General features: G+C 42.9%; 1 protein-coding gene across 7 annotated transcripts in view; it reads left to right on the top strand.

Moving 5' to 3' along the window:
• Positions 1-14,541, top strand: part of LOC106605414 (protein cordon-bleu) — a 64,875-nt gene that overhangs the window by 19,189 nt on the left and 31,145 nt on the right. The window contains exons 4-10 of one of the 7 annotated variants that reach the window (XM_045718541.1): positions 2,764-2,974; positions 3,373-3,411; positions 4,726-4,954; positions 5,826-5,870; positions 6,443-6,531; positions 7,003-7,080; positions 13,008-13,187. In XM_045718541.1, the coding sequence (XP_045574497.1) occupies positions 2,764-2,974; positions 3,373-3,411; positions 4,726-4,954; positions 5,826-5,870; positions 6,443-6,531; positions 7,003-7,080; positions 13,008-13,187 (871 nt within the window). The remainder of the gene's footprint in view (positions 1-2,763; positions 2,975-3,372; positions 3,412-4,725; positions 4,955-5,825; positions 5,871-6,442; positions 6,532-7,002; positions 7,081-13,007; positions 13,188-14,541) is intronic. The other 6 variants (XM_014201032.2, XM_045718539.1, XM_014201034.2 and 3 more) reach the window with 6 other exon arrangements.

Here is a 14,541-nt window from a genome sequence, read left to right as displayed (position 1 = left end):
ACACTTCATTTGGATAGTCCATCTTTAGACTATCAGTAACATTTCAACTAGCTATCTAATACTAAACAAAATTCTAATTCGAACAGAAAGCTTATTACTTTGAAATTTGTTGTACAAATTTGTTTACGTAACTTAGTGAGCATTTCTCCTTTGCAAAGATAATCCATCCACATGACAGGTGTGGCATATGAAGTAGCTGATGCTGGGGACAATAAAAGGCCACTCTAAAATGTGCAGGTTTATCACACAACACAATGCCATAGATGTCTCCCAAGTTTTGAGGGAGTGTGTAATTGGCATACTGACTGCAGGAATGTTCACTAGAATTGAGAATTGAATGTTAATTTCTCTACCATAAGCAATGTCGTTTTAGAGAATTTGACAGTTCAACCAACCGGCCTCAAAACCCCGATCCTGGAAGCCCCAATCACGGCCAGTTGTGATACAGCCTGGAATCAAACCAGGATATGTAGTGACGGCTCTAGCACTGAGATGCAGAGCCTTAGACCGCTGCACCACTCGGGAGCCCCTTTCGTTTGCACAAACGAAGAATTTCAGCACAAACCGTAAGAAAGCGTCTCAGGGAAACTCATCTGCGTGCTCGTCGTCCTCACCAGGGTCTTGACCTGACTGCAGTTTGGCGTCGTAACCGACTTCAGTGGGCAAATGCTCACCTTCGATGGCCACAGGCATGCTAGAGAAGTGTGCACTTCACGGATGAATCCCGGTTTCAACTATACCAGGCAGATGGCAGACAGCGTGTATGGAGTCGTGTGAGCGTGCGGTTTGCTGATGTCAACGTTGTGAACAGAGTGCCCCATGGTGGCGGTGGGGTTATGGTATGGGCAGGCATAAGCTACGGATAACGAACACAATTGCATTTTAGCGATTGCAATTTGAATGAACAGAGATACCGTGACGAGATCTTGAGGCCCATTGTCATGCCATTCATCCGCCGCCATCACCTCATGTTTCAGCATGATAATGCACGGCCCCATGTCACAAGGATCTGTACACAATTCCTGGAAGCTGAAAAAGTCCCAGTTCTTCCATGGCCTGCATACCCACCAGACATGTTACCCATTGTTTGGGATGCTCAGGATCGACTTGAATGACAGCATATCCAGCAACTTCGCACAGCCGTTGAAGAGGAGTGGGACAACATTCCACAGGTCACAATCAACAGCTTGATCAACTCTATGCGAAGGAAATGTGTCGCGTTGCATGTGGCAAATGGTGGTCACACCAGATCCTGACTGGTTTTCTGATCCACATCCATTTCCTTATATGAAATGTAACTCAGTAAAATCTTTTAAATTGTTGCATTTATATTTTTGTTCAATATATATTCACACATTACTGAGCACAAATCACATCTCACATCTCTAGCCCTAACCTTAAACCTTATCTTAACCTTAAACTTTACCCTTATTCTAACCCTAACCGTAACCTTAGCATACAGTTGCTTATCAACAGATAGTTTGTTGATAGTATGACCATCTGTAGAGCATTTACAGATGAAAAATCTGGACAATCCAAATTGTGTCTGACTGTCATTTGATTTATGGGAAATCCGTTTTATTGTCTCAGTGCATGATAAAGCCCAAGGGAGTTTTATCCAGGTGTCATAAATGTCTTGTAATCACCTGGTTCATGTGTGCAGGAAGCAATCAGACAACACCCTCTCCATTATGGTGTGTAAGGGTTTTGTCACACTTGTCACACTGTTTTCATTATGATAGGGAATACAGATCAATGTGTTGTGTTTCCAGTGTCTTGTCAAAGCCTCATTTGCTAGCTAGATATGTTATTCTAAGAAGAAAGTTGTAGTATAAATTAATACATTGTTATTTTCGAATGAACCATAACTCTCCATCCTACAGCTGATGTGTAATGCATTATGATGCAGTTGTAAGACTTGTGATGAGCGAACTTTGCTCTGGTCATTACGAGTTGGTTGTTCAGAGCAGCCCTTTAGCAGTTTTGTCATATGAGCTGTCTTCTCCCAGCAGGCAGTATTACATGACATGGGACTTCATATGACGCTCAAAAACAGAACATTGTATCAGGATTTATTAAGGCATTCTACATTCTCAAGTGAAGGATTTAGGACACTGACCAGTCGGGTTACAATTTTTACTAGCCCAGGTTACATTCTTCTAGCCAAATATGTGTCATTTGATATTTGAAATAGAAAATGCCACTCGCCTGACGGGCTAGTTTGGCACATTTTCTACTAGCCCTATTTGCAAAGTACTAGCCTCAGGCTAGCTTAATTTCCATCCCTGCATACATATATTATAAGTAGACCAGATGGGTAATTTATTTTCAATTGACTAAGGCTAGATTTCCTATCTGTAATTCATTTACCTTTCTAACACATCACTGAGTTCAGATCATTAAATCAGCCTTTTATGTACCAATTTGCAGGCTTATCTAATGCTGTAAGCTGAGCGGCATGAGTGTCTGCCTGTGCATCACCCAGTGTAATTACAGGTATTCCTATTGGAGCTAAAGGAGGTAACCCTATCTGTCAGTCAGGTCACATCCCAAACGACACCGTATTCCCTATATAGTGCTCTACTTTTGACCAGAGCCCATAGCGGTCTTGTCAAAAGTAGTGGTCCTTGGTCAAAGAAGTGCGCTAACTAGGGAATAGGGACTTACCTTGGTCTACTCTACTCTGACGAGCCTGTGACTCTACCTGGCTTCCTGTCTGTGACTCAGCCTGGCTTCCTGTGCTGCTTTTGCCTCTCTGTGCAGCAAGGCGCTCATGGACCTGTTGGTGGATCTGTGCAGCCGGTACCACCTGAACCCAGCCTATCACACCCTGGAGCTGCTGTCCAGCGAGGGCCTGTCCCTAGCCTTCAAGCCCAACAGCCTGCTGGGGTCCCTGGACGTTGTTGCCATAAGCATCAGGGAGAAAGTGTTGCAGGACAAAGTGGTGCGGAAACCTCCGCCTAAAGTGCCAGAGGTGAGTGCCTGCTGATCCTGATATAGAGATCTCTGTGTGTGTTTGTTTGATACTGTCCTACTGATTGAGGATATGTAGCTGCATTGTGACTGTGAATAAGAAATTAGCTGTGTTTATTGTAACTTGAGGATTCATAGTTATCCTCTGGTTAGTCTTCCATGAATGCACATGTATGTTGCACTTCATGAAGTTATTGGAAATTAGTTTGTTCTGGTCTGGGCCTTTTGCTGTTGTTGTAGTGCATGGGTGGGTATCGTTGACTGTTTTGGGGATGCAATGAATAAGATGTTTTCAGCGTTCATTGAACCTAACCTTTGACACCTGGGAAATGTGATATATGATTCCCCATGTAACTGTGCGATTGCCCTTCTTTACCTTTTGACACTAAATCGTTGCAGCAGGAAAGGCCACAAAACCCAAAAAGGACTCATGCTAAGGTAGGCAGCCGGTGTTGTAGAGCCAGTCTCTAAACCAGTGGGATTATTACCGGCTCTCGGTGGCTGATTGAGTGTCTTCTCTCTCTGTCTCCAGTGTCTCCTCCTACTTACCTAGCATGTGAATTTTTCATGAGTGCCTTACCTTTAGTTACCATGCATTATTTCTACTCTACTCTCAGGCCTCACTGGCCCTGGTGGCCCTGCTCCCCCTCTATCCCTTTGACCTCTCTTTGGCTGATGGCCAAAGTCTGACACTATTTCACTCTGAGTCATCGACATTGTGGGTAACACTTTGCTTAAAGCCAACCGGTATAATGCATTATGATGTGGTTGTAATACATTTTAGGACTTGTAATAAGCATGTACAGTACAACCCCCTTTTTTTACAAGTTGCCTCAGTAAATATTAGCAAAGAGCCACACACAAAAACAGTTGTGCTTCTGATTGTTACACACCCTTGGTAAGTGGTTGACATGATGTTTTCAGAAGGAGAGTCTTGAAGTCTGTACATTGTGTACTGCTGTGTGACCGTCATGGCCTCCGTGATAACAGTATCTTTTGTTGTTTGTCCCAAATGGCATCCTACTTCCTATATCGTGCACTACTTTTGACCAGATCCCTATGGGACCTTGTTAAAAGTAATGAACTATATAGGGAATAGTGTGCCATTTGGGATGCAGACTGTGTTCTTCATAACAACCACCTCAATCCTCTTAGTGCTGCTGGCACTGTTATTATGATCCCTCTCTATAGGTACACCAAACACACTGGGACTGACCAGGCAGTGGCTGCCCACACACAGGCCCTCTCTGTCAGGCCTCGACTTGTCTCCGAGCCTCAGTTACCTTAGAGTGCTAGTCTTGAATGACCCCCAGTCTCACCCCCCCTCCTCCCCTAGGCCTGTCAACAAATGTCTACGTTCTAAGGGAAAAGCTGAAAGTAAAGCATAACCTCTTTTTAAGTGAGGTGGAGTGAAGTTTTTAGTTAATCATGGTTTATCCTACGATTCTGACACCCACTTTTTTTCTCTCTCACTCAATATTTTTCACCCTAGTTTTTCCAATTGGATGTGTACTGCTGAGATCTTTACTTTCAAGTACCATTTAATTACTGAACTTAGACATGGGTTCAAATTGAACATTTTATTTAAAATACTTTGAGCGTTTGATTGAGCCTGCCTGAAGTGCCAGATCGGCATGATTGCAGGCAAGCTCAAGGTCAAACAAATACTATTTGAACCTAGGAGGTTCTTTAATACTCTTTAATACTGTATCCAACCATTGGCACTAAAGTCACTCTGTCTTCCCTGTAAAGAAAACGGTGCGTCTGGTGGTGAACTACCACAGGAGCCAGAAGGCGGTGGTGAGGGTGAGTCCCCTGGTGCCCCTGGAGAGCCTGGTCCCGGCCATCTGTGAGAAGTGTGACTTTGACCCGGCCCATGTCCTGCTGCTGAAGGACAATGTCAGCAACCACGAGCTGGAGCTGGACAAGTGTCTGAGCGAGCTAGGCATCAGAGAGCTCTACGTACAGGACCAGACTCTTGGTAAATAAACCACCTTATACCCCCATCTCCCTCCACCTCTTCCTATAGAATGGTGACACATTTCTTGCCAATTCCTATGGTACGACAATGATTATAGGAGATGAAAAGACGGCACAAACAGATCAGGGACCAGACTATTCCATGTCCTCACATGATACCTACAGTGTTAGCGTTGACATTGTAGCACAAACAGATCTGAGACCAGGCTAACTGTACCAACCTATCTCTGTTAACAAACTATTACTGTTCCTCTTATTCTTCTCAACCTGTGTAATCTTATATTTAATTTGAGCTCTCTCCGTTGTTTTCTATCACGCTTTTACACCCTGATCGCATCTATAATCAACACTCACATGTGAGATTGAATCAAAGTAGCGTGCATTACTTTCTTACTGCAGCTGTGCACATCTGTGCCTGTAATGTTTACATGGGGTGTAATTCAGTCTGGGCTAGTCCATCTTATCAGGGTGGCGCTGCAGAATAAATAAGTGAGCTTGTGTTTACATATTTGGTTAAATAAGCTTCGATAAGCACATGCCTTCCAGGGTGTGTACTCTGCCCCCTATGACTCTGCCCTTAGAGAGGCAATATAGACGGTTAGTCATTAGAACACTACCTACAAAGCCTAGTGAGATGTACTGATGCTTCAGTTAAACTAGAGGCAGTTGTCAAATACCATTGTCAGTGTTGTTGGTAGTTTCACTGTTTCCCCCTTTTCTGTAGGCAGGGGTGGGTGGGGTGGGGGATTGCATAGCGAGTGACATGGGAAATGATGTATAGTTTTGATAAAGAGAGAATCTTGTATAGTTAAGGATAGTCTGCATTGCAACAAGGGCCCTTAATGTTGTTGAAATCCTGTGATTGTTTCCAGTTCGTCGACCTAAAATGGCTTCTGCACCTGCTCTAAATTACTCAGGTATTACTGTCTGTATGCTGCTTATTGTTCCCGTCCACAATGCTGTAGTGACATTACCTGTAGCTTAACAGTCTCTTGTACAGTCACATTAACCCCACTTTGCCGTTCCTTTTCTCCTCGTGGGACAATCTCGCTTGTTTTGTTTGCTTGTTTTACATATCTTAGATCAAATATAAGATACAGTCAATATTATTTCCCTTTCCTTCTGGCTTACAGTGCGTTATGACTACTGTTTGTTAGATTTTTTTTCGGAGGTTGAAGAATAGATGCACTGTCATATTGGAAAAGTTTAGTTGTAGTGCCATCTACTGTTGAAACTGCCTGATTGTAGATAGAGGCTTGAGAGTGTGTGTTGTTTATGGAGAATACTTTTTGTTGTATGCATGGGTTAAACTTTTAATAACTGACATGACTTGCATAATGTGGTATAGTAGTATAGTTCTAGCTGTGGTTTATTTCGTCCCATTGGTTAATGAATGAACTGCATGAATGAAAACCTTTATTTTTAGCTGTGAGCCAACCCTTTCATTTCGGAGTGAACTGAAACCTATTGTCTGTCTATTCATTGTTAGAATACTTCCGTTCCAACACCTCAAGTGTCGGTGGGGCCGAGAACAAAGGTCTGCTCGGATTCTTTAAGTTCAACAGAAGGAAATCAAAGGTAAGACGGCACAGTTCACTTATGTTCCAACAGTGACATTTATCCCATTGGCTTGGCTAACTTAACACCATAATACCATCTAGAACATACTACAAGGCACCATGCATAGGCTACTCACTGAGAGAGTGTGTGTCTGCAGATCAAGCTGACTTTAAACTGTTGACTTACTACTAATGTATGTTGAAATGCAGGAAAAAGAAGCATATTTTTTTCTGTGTTTGAGTGGACTAATTTGATACGTAAATCTTCTACTTAAATAGCTACTGTTATTCTTGAGCTCAACATATGATGGCTTTCCATAAAAAAATAATTAGTCTTATAGATTTTACTGTCCCCGTGGGAAGGGCTTTTTAACCCTAGCGCTGTATGAGTACTGCTATCATCTTTCAAATAACTGAAATAACTGCATGTTATGCTTGTATTGTAGTTGCATTCTGATGTATTGCATGTTAGATATACATTCAATTTCAGACTGAAGAACAGTCGCCTACTATGGACATGGATGGTCTTGATAATAATATTATTCAAAGTACTGAAAAACACTACAATGTAAGTACTACTAACCCTCCTGAAATGTCTGGGTGTGGTAATTGACATCTTGCATTATATTTTCTTTCAATACTCAAATCTCATTCAATAAATGCAATCTCATTCATTTAGCAGAAAGATAAATTATACTTTTGAGTTCTATTCTATTGTAGATTTTCCAAAACCCACCACCTTGTAACAGATAGCATTTTATGCCCCCCAAAAATGAGAACACATGAGCTCAACTTTGGTTTTCTTTTCAGTAGCGTTTTCCCATAACATTCCCATTTTCCAGAAATCTTGGTTGTACAATTCAAAGAATCAGGAGGGAATAGGCAGGAAATCCAGAACTCTCCAACAAGGATTTATGGAAAACCTAGGAATTTTGGGAAAGCTACCATTATTTTGCAACCCTACTTTTCAGCCTGTGTGCCTCTCGATATAGCTGATTGTCTGTTGTTCTGCTCATGTACCACTAGAGGGCAGACTTGACAAGCTGATTCCACGTCTTCTGATTCCCCTCAGTCAATTACAGTACCTTGACGGATTTAAAGTTTCTGTAGCAAGTCAACCTGAAGTACATTAAAGCCTTGAATTATTTATTTTTATTTGATCAGCTTTACTCAGGGACATGTATAATGTGTTTTAATAGTAAGTTTGTAAAACAATAGTAGTTATAGCAGTAGGGACGGTTTCCTGGGAATATTTTCTACTCCATCGTGGAGTTCTTTGAATGTGGTGTGCATGTGTGCTAAAACATTAATATATTAGAGCAAACATTGAACAGGCTACCTGTTTGGAAGGTAATTGAATCAGTTTTATACAATTACAGAGGAATCTATTACCGGCATCCATCTGGGATACACCTCAAATCATGGGTATTTTATTGGATTTCCCATAAGACCTTGGTGGATCTCTCCTGCTCATTTGAGTCGAGCCCCAGGGGGCGCGCACACACACACACCCCATGTGTCCTTAGCGATTATGTTACATCATCATCCTATACCTGGCTACATTTACTCTGATATCTGGATACCATTATTGGCCTAACAGATGGGAAGATATGTTGAGGACTGTTCATAACACAAACTGAAATAGAACAGTATTGCATCTATGATACAAAGTAAACAGTCCTACACTGGACAAGCTGATGGACCGTAATGTTGAGGACTGTGTACATAGTGTATGATCTAAAGGAAGGAAAACGATATTGCTTTGAGACACAGTTGTAGAGCTGCTAAGGCTTGCCACAAATGATCCTGTCTGTTTTCCCAGAGTTTTTTTTATTGTACAGAATGAAACTCTTTCAGATCACATTTTGTCCTTGGAGAGGACAATAAGGGCGTGTTGCTGCCTCTAAATCATCATAGATGGCCATGCTCGGTTCTATCTGTATCTAGTCTTGGCAGTGAGTACTCCACTTACAATGCATTTCCACCTTGGATATGCATGAGTGATAGGCATTGTGGTTAGTTCTCAGATTTCCTCCAGCATGGAATTACAGATGTTCAGGTGAACTTTTCCCAAACTTTAATAACAAAGAAAGACCCAATAGCTTTTTTTTGGCTCTGGTCTGTAACTGATTTAAGATTACATAACGTATGCTACGAATTCATGGCAATTCCCTGCATGGAACATTCCGTTCCAACAGCTGAGTACAACAACAGCACGGATCCCAATTGAAAGTTACCATAGTCTCTCCCTAAATTTGGAACGTGTGTTTGTGTTGGTCTTTCATAATTGAACATGCAGTGGATGTACTGAGGGACTCTCAGAGAGCCGGGATATTAACATTTCAGCCACACTCCTCCCTCAAATACACAGGCATTGAGCATGTTGCTCTACCAAGGAGAGGAGGTAACATGGAGATTATGCTACTACAAAGGGAGGCTTACTGGATATCCTATCTAAAAACATTGATCCCTAGTGGTCTGAATATTGACTTTGATCTCAGACCTTTCTTATGAACAATTCTTATAAATGGATATATTCTTTCTACAGCTTATCAGCGTACACCGAATATGTTCCCCCTGTTGACGATGCTTCTTATGCATTATGCAAGGTTGAACCAAAAAATGACATGTAACAAATACAAATGAAATAGGAAACAATTAAATATGTGAGATTGAATTAAACAATAATGTATGTTGATGCTAACATTATGTGCAACGTTCAATTATGTTTGCATATGATAACAATAGCCTAATATATTTAATATGCCATAAACTGTTGTTTTTTAACAGTTTCACTCAATTCCTTCTAATTAACTTATTCATTATGACACACCTGTCACTATTGTCATTGGTTGCACTACTTGCACTGTTTGTCAACATAACCTGGTTCAAGTATTTACCCTGAAGAAGGCACAGTGATGCTGAAACGTTGGTGATTTACACAATAAATTACTGGGAGTTTATATATGGAGTGTGCGACTCTCTTTATTTTTATAGTTTATTCGCCGTTAGTCAGCACCTCCACACAAAATATTTTTTCTGGGTGTGCTCCAGCTCATATTTTTTATTGGTCTTTCATAATTGAACATGCCTTGGATGTACTGAGGGACTCTCAGTGAGCTGGAATATTAACAATTTAGCCACACTCACTTTCATTTGAGAAGGTCGCCATGAACACATTAGCGCAGTGTGAAAAGTTCATCAGGGGAGGAGAGGGTTGGCCGCTGGCCAAGAATCACTCCCCAGTCCCTGCTGAAGGCTGTCTGATTTCTAAAAATGCATTTCAGGTTTTCTCTCTGCCCTTTCTCTCTCGTGGCATGGGATCAACCGGCAGAAGATTGAGGCTTTGGATTTACTGGAATATTTGCATATACATACTGTACATGTAAACTCAGCAAAAAAAGAAACGTCCTCTCACTGTCAACTGCGTTTATTTCCAGCGAACTTAACATGTGTAAATATTTGTATGAACATAACAACCTTCAACAACTGAGAAATAAACTGAACAAGTTCCACAGACATGTGACTAACAGAAATAGAATAATGTGTCCCTGAACAAAGAGGGGGTCAACATTTCTAGGGGGGGGGGGGGACATTTCTGGGGGGAATGGCCCTAGCCCTCACCCTCCGATCCAACAGGTCCCAGATGTGCTCAATGGGATTGAGATCCGGGCTCTTCGCTGGCCATGGCAGAACACTGAGATTCCTGTCTTGCAGGAAATCACGCACAGAACAAGCAGTATGGCTGGTGGCATTGTCATGCTGGAGGGTCATGTCAGGATGAGCCTGCAGGAAGGGTACCACATGAGGGAGGAGGATGTCTTCCCTGTTAACGCACAGCATTGAGATTGCCTGCAATGACAACAAGCTCAGTCTGATGATGCTGTGACACACCGCCCCAGACCATGACGGACCCTCCACCTCCAAATCGATCCCGCTCCAGAGTACAGGCCTCGGTGTAACGTTCATTCCTTCGATGATAAACGCGAATCCGACCATCACACCTGGTGAGATAAAACCGCGACTCGTCAGTGAAGTGCACTTTTTGCCAGTCCTATCTGGTCCAGCGACGGTGGGTTTGTGCCCATTGGCGACGTTATTGCCAGTGATGTCTGGTGAGGACCTGCCTTACAACAGGCCTACAAGCCCTCAGTCCAGCCTCTCTCAGCCTATTGCGGACAGTCTGAGCACTGATGGAGGGATTGTGTGTTCCTGGTGTAACTCGGGCAGTTGTTGTTGCCATCCTGTACCTGTCCCGCAGGTGTGATGTAAAGATCCTGTGCAGGTGTTGTTACGGGTGGTCTGCCACTGAGAGGACGATCAGCTGTCCGTCCTGTCTCCCTGTAGCGCTGTCTTCGGCGTCTCACAGTACGGACATTGCAATTTATTGCCCTGGCCACATCTGAAATCCTCATGCCTCCTTGCAGCATGCCTAAGGCACGTTCACGCAGATGAGCAGGGACCCTGGGAATCTTTCTTTTGGTGATTTTTAGAGTCAGTAGAAAGGCCTCTTTAGTGTCCTAAGTTTTCATAACTGTGACCTTAATTGCCTACCGTGTGTAAGCTGTTAGTGTCTTAACGACCGTTCCACAGGTGCATGTTCATTAATTGTTTATGGTTCATTGAACAAGCATGGGAAACAGTGTTTAAACCCTTCACGTTGAAGATCTGTGGCCTGGAAAAGGGACGTTTCTTTTTTTGCTGAGTTTATATGTACAGTAGCCTATATATAGGCAGCAGCCAATAGAAGGGAATAGAGTAAAGCCGACTGTGCACTGTGTAAAGTATGCCATGTCATCTATGCTTGGGATGCAGTTATGCCCATGTATAAATCATATGGTTCTCTGTAGCTCAGTTGGTAGAGCATGGCGCTTGCTATGCCAGGAGAGTGGGTTTGATTCCTGGGACCAGCCATACGTAAAATGTATGCAAACATGACTGTAAGTCTCTTTTGGATAAAAGCGTCTGCTAGATGTTATATTATTTGAGTCAGGAAGATCTAGTAGGTGGGAGAGGCACGTGTTCTTGAGTAAGAGAAGAGAAGATCAAAGTTAAACAGGATGTGAAGGTCATAAAGATGAATAGTGTCAACTTAGTTGATCCAGGCTCTGTTCTTAGAGCGGGGCAGCAGTAAATCTACTGCAGGATTCCAAGACTCCAGCTAGGTTTTTTGTTACATGCGTCTTTTTCTCTTTGCTCTATTGTGCTTGCCTGGTATAATGGAACCAATGAAATAGTCCCAAAAGTTCAAACCATGCCCAACTGGCACACCAGGCAGGATCAATGAAATGATAAAAAATATTTTTGAAAGAAAACAAATACTATTTATGCCCAGGTCTGAATACCTTTGAGTGCTTTTCTCTCCCTCCTGCACATGTTCCATTCATTCTCCCCACTGTAAGTACTACTTGGTTCACTGATTACCTCTACTGACTAGAACTTAATGTTTTAGTCATTTAAACTTTTTTTCATGACTACTTTGATCCTCTGCCCAGGAATTGTCTGAAATGCTGTGTCATTTTGACTTAATATGTTTTCCTTTCTTTTCTTTAACCCCCCCCCCACCATCGTTTAAAGATGCATATCTTAGTTCCTAGTTGTGCTACAGTACAGAGACAGAAGCTTAGGACGTTTCAGATAGCCTGGACCCAGATCTGTTTGTGCTGTCTTGCCAACTCCTTTTTATGATCACTTGGCATGACATTGACCATAGGAGTTGGAAAGGCAGTGCAAACAGATCTGGGACCAGGCTAAGCTTCAGATGCTTAGTAAAGCCTTTGATCATTCTTTGATCGTCACCCATTGCTCAGCAGCATCCCTCCCAGACAGACAGACGGTGTATTAGCGAGGCGGCGTAGCTACAGAATGGTAATAAAGCTGACTGCAGCTATCACAACTGTCACAAAGCATCCTGATTCAGCAGGGATCTGAGTGCCTCCTCTTGCAGACTAGAGGAGACAGACCCAACACTAAGCTTTGCATTGGCTTAATTTACCACTGCAATAACAGACCATGATGAAGATATGCTGATATTTTAGATTCAGTCGTGAGCCCTTGTTAGTCAGAGTCTCAAATGGCACCCTAATCTCTATATAGTGTTATGTGTCCTTGTCAAAAGTAGTGCACAACATAGGGAATAGGGTGCCACTTGGGACACAGAATTAGTGAATAAAGGGCATGACCCATGCTCACCCTTCAGGACTGGCCGTTGACATTTCCACTGTCCACCATATCAACCTGTGATTTTGGGTTTCTGAGACCATTTAGAATTACCTGACCTTTAAATGCCACTCAGTTCATATGTAGCTCTGTTCTGTGTGTTTATAATTGTGTCTGTGTGTGTGTGTGTGTGTGTGTGTGTGTGTGTGTGTGTGTGTGTGTGTGTGTGTGTGTGTGTGTGTGTGTGTGTGTGTGTGTGTGTGTGTGTGTCACATTATCTGTCTGTGTGTCATTTCTATGTTCTGCATTAACCCTTCTCTCTCCTTCCTCATCCAGGGACTGTCCACAGTGTCCATCGTGCCCTGCGTGGAGGCGCGGCCCAGCACCCTGGGCCAGTCCCAATCCGTCATGAACATCTCCAGGATGTCCCCCAGGATAGAGATTAAGAAGAGGCGGGCCCCCCCGGCCCCGGCCCCCACACCCTGCCAGGGCTGCTACACACTGGAGGCCTACCAGGTGAGAGGGCAACACACACACACACACTTCAGGTCATGGTGACCTGTGTTTGGATCAACTATTGCAACATTGGATAAACATTTCCTCTAATCTCCTTGTGTTGTTTGTGGATCTAATATCAATAGTAGTAGTGTTCTTTCTCTTCACGTGGTGTTGTTGTGGGAAATGTTTTTTTTCTTCACCATGTTATGTTGGCTCTAATGGGCTTCTCTCCTCCTATTGGAGAGAATGGGGTTTGTCTGGAACTGTGTGTTGTGGTCATAGTGACCGTTACTAACAGGAACACACTGGTTAATCTGTGAAATGGATTACATCCTAAATGCCATCCTATTCCCTATATAGTGTACTACTTTTGACCAGGGTCTATAGTGCTCTGGTTAAAACTAGTGCACTATGTAGGGAATAGGGTGCCATTTGGACACATACTACGGTAGAGAAGCACAAGGTGTCCACACAGTATTCCGTGTACTACTCACGCTGTTCTTCCAATCAGGATTTAATTTGGGTTTATGTTGTCGTGGTTCCCAGTTTTTTTCTCGCCTGTCTTATTATACCCTTTATAGCAACAATTGATAGCCTTTCAGGCAATTAAATAAAGTGCCAGATCAGAAGTGTTCAATAAAAGTAGCTGATTGATGTTCTGTTGTGTGTTTTTATGCAGTTTTTTATGGTAGGGTGCTAGATGTGTTTTCTTTTTACTAAACGTCTTGGTAAATCATGGTATTTAATGAACTTTAACATACTTTTTTAGGGTAGAGCGGTCTGCGCGCAGGCAGCAGGCAGCCAGGTTGCACACAGGCAGCTCGGGATTATTTGATTGACAAGGACTGTTCAGTGGTGCATCGACGCTATCTCGAGAGAGGGTTTCATGTCGGCATTTAAAAAGCCGTAGTGTACCCTTACAGACAAACAAACATGCTGTAGCCGAGGCGCTTTCAAGGCGCCACATTCCATATGTCTGAAAAGGGTATTAGACACTGTTCAGAAACACCACACTTATGATGTCTTTATCAGTCTGTTCACCCAGAGATAAGCAACACTTGCTGTCCTGTGACTCACTAGCACGGATGAGACAAGTATTGGGTTTGGAAGATGGCTGGCTGCATGTTGAGACGCATGGCACATGGGCCTGATGTAACCTTTTGTGAGGGTTAGACAAGGACAGAGAGATCAGATGAGGACGGAGTGCCTGAGGGATGGGATGGCTGCTCTTAGGTCTCCTTTCCATGAGCCTGAGCTACTGGTAGGATGGCTATTGTTGTAGTGATGACAATCTCTTCCCCTGCGGTATGACTACACTCTGTATAGCAAGAGGTGCTATATAGAACCTAAAAGGGTTCTTCGGCTGTACCCA

Source organism: Salmo salar, chromosome ssa05, assembly GCF_905237065.1.
Source record: "Salmo salar chromosome ssa05, Ssal_v3.1, whole genome shotgun sequence".
In the NCBI taxonomy this organism is placed as follows: domain Eukaryota; kingdom Metazoa; phylum Chordata; class Actinopteri; order Salmoniformes; family Salmonidae; genus Salmo; species Salmo salar.
The sequence above is the reverse complement of the archived record's forward strand: the minus strand, read 5'-3'. Positions and strand labels throughout refer to the sequence as shown.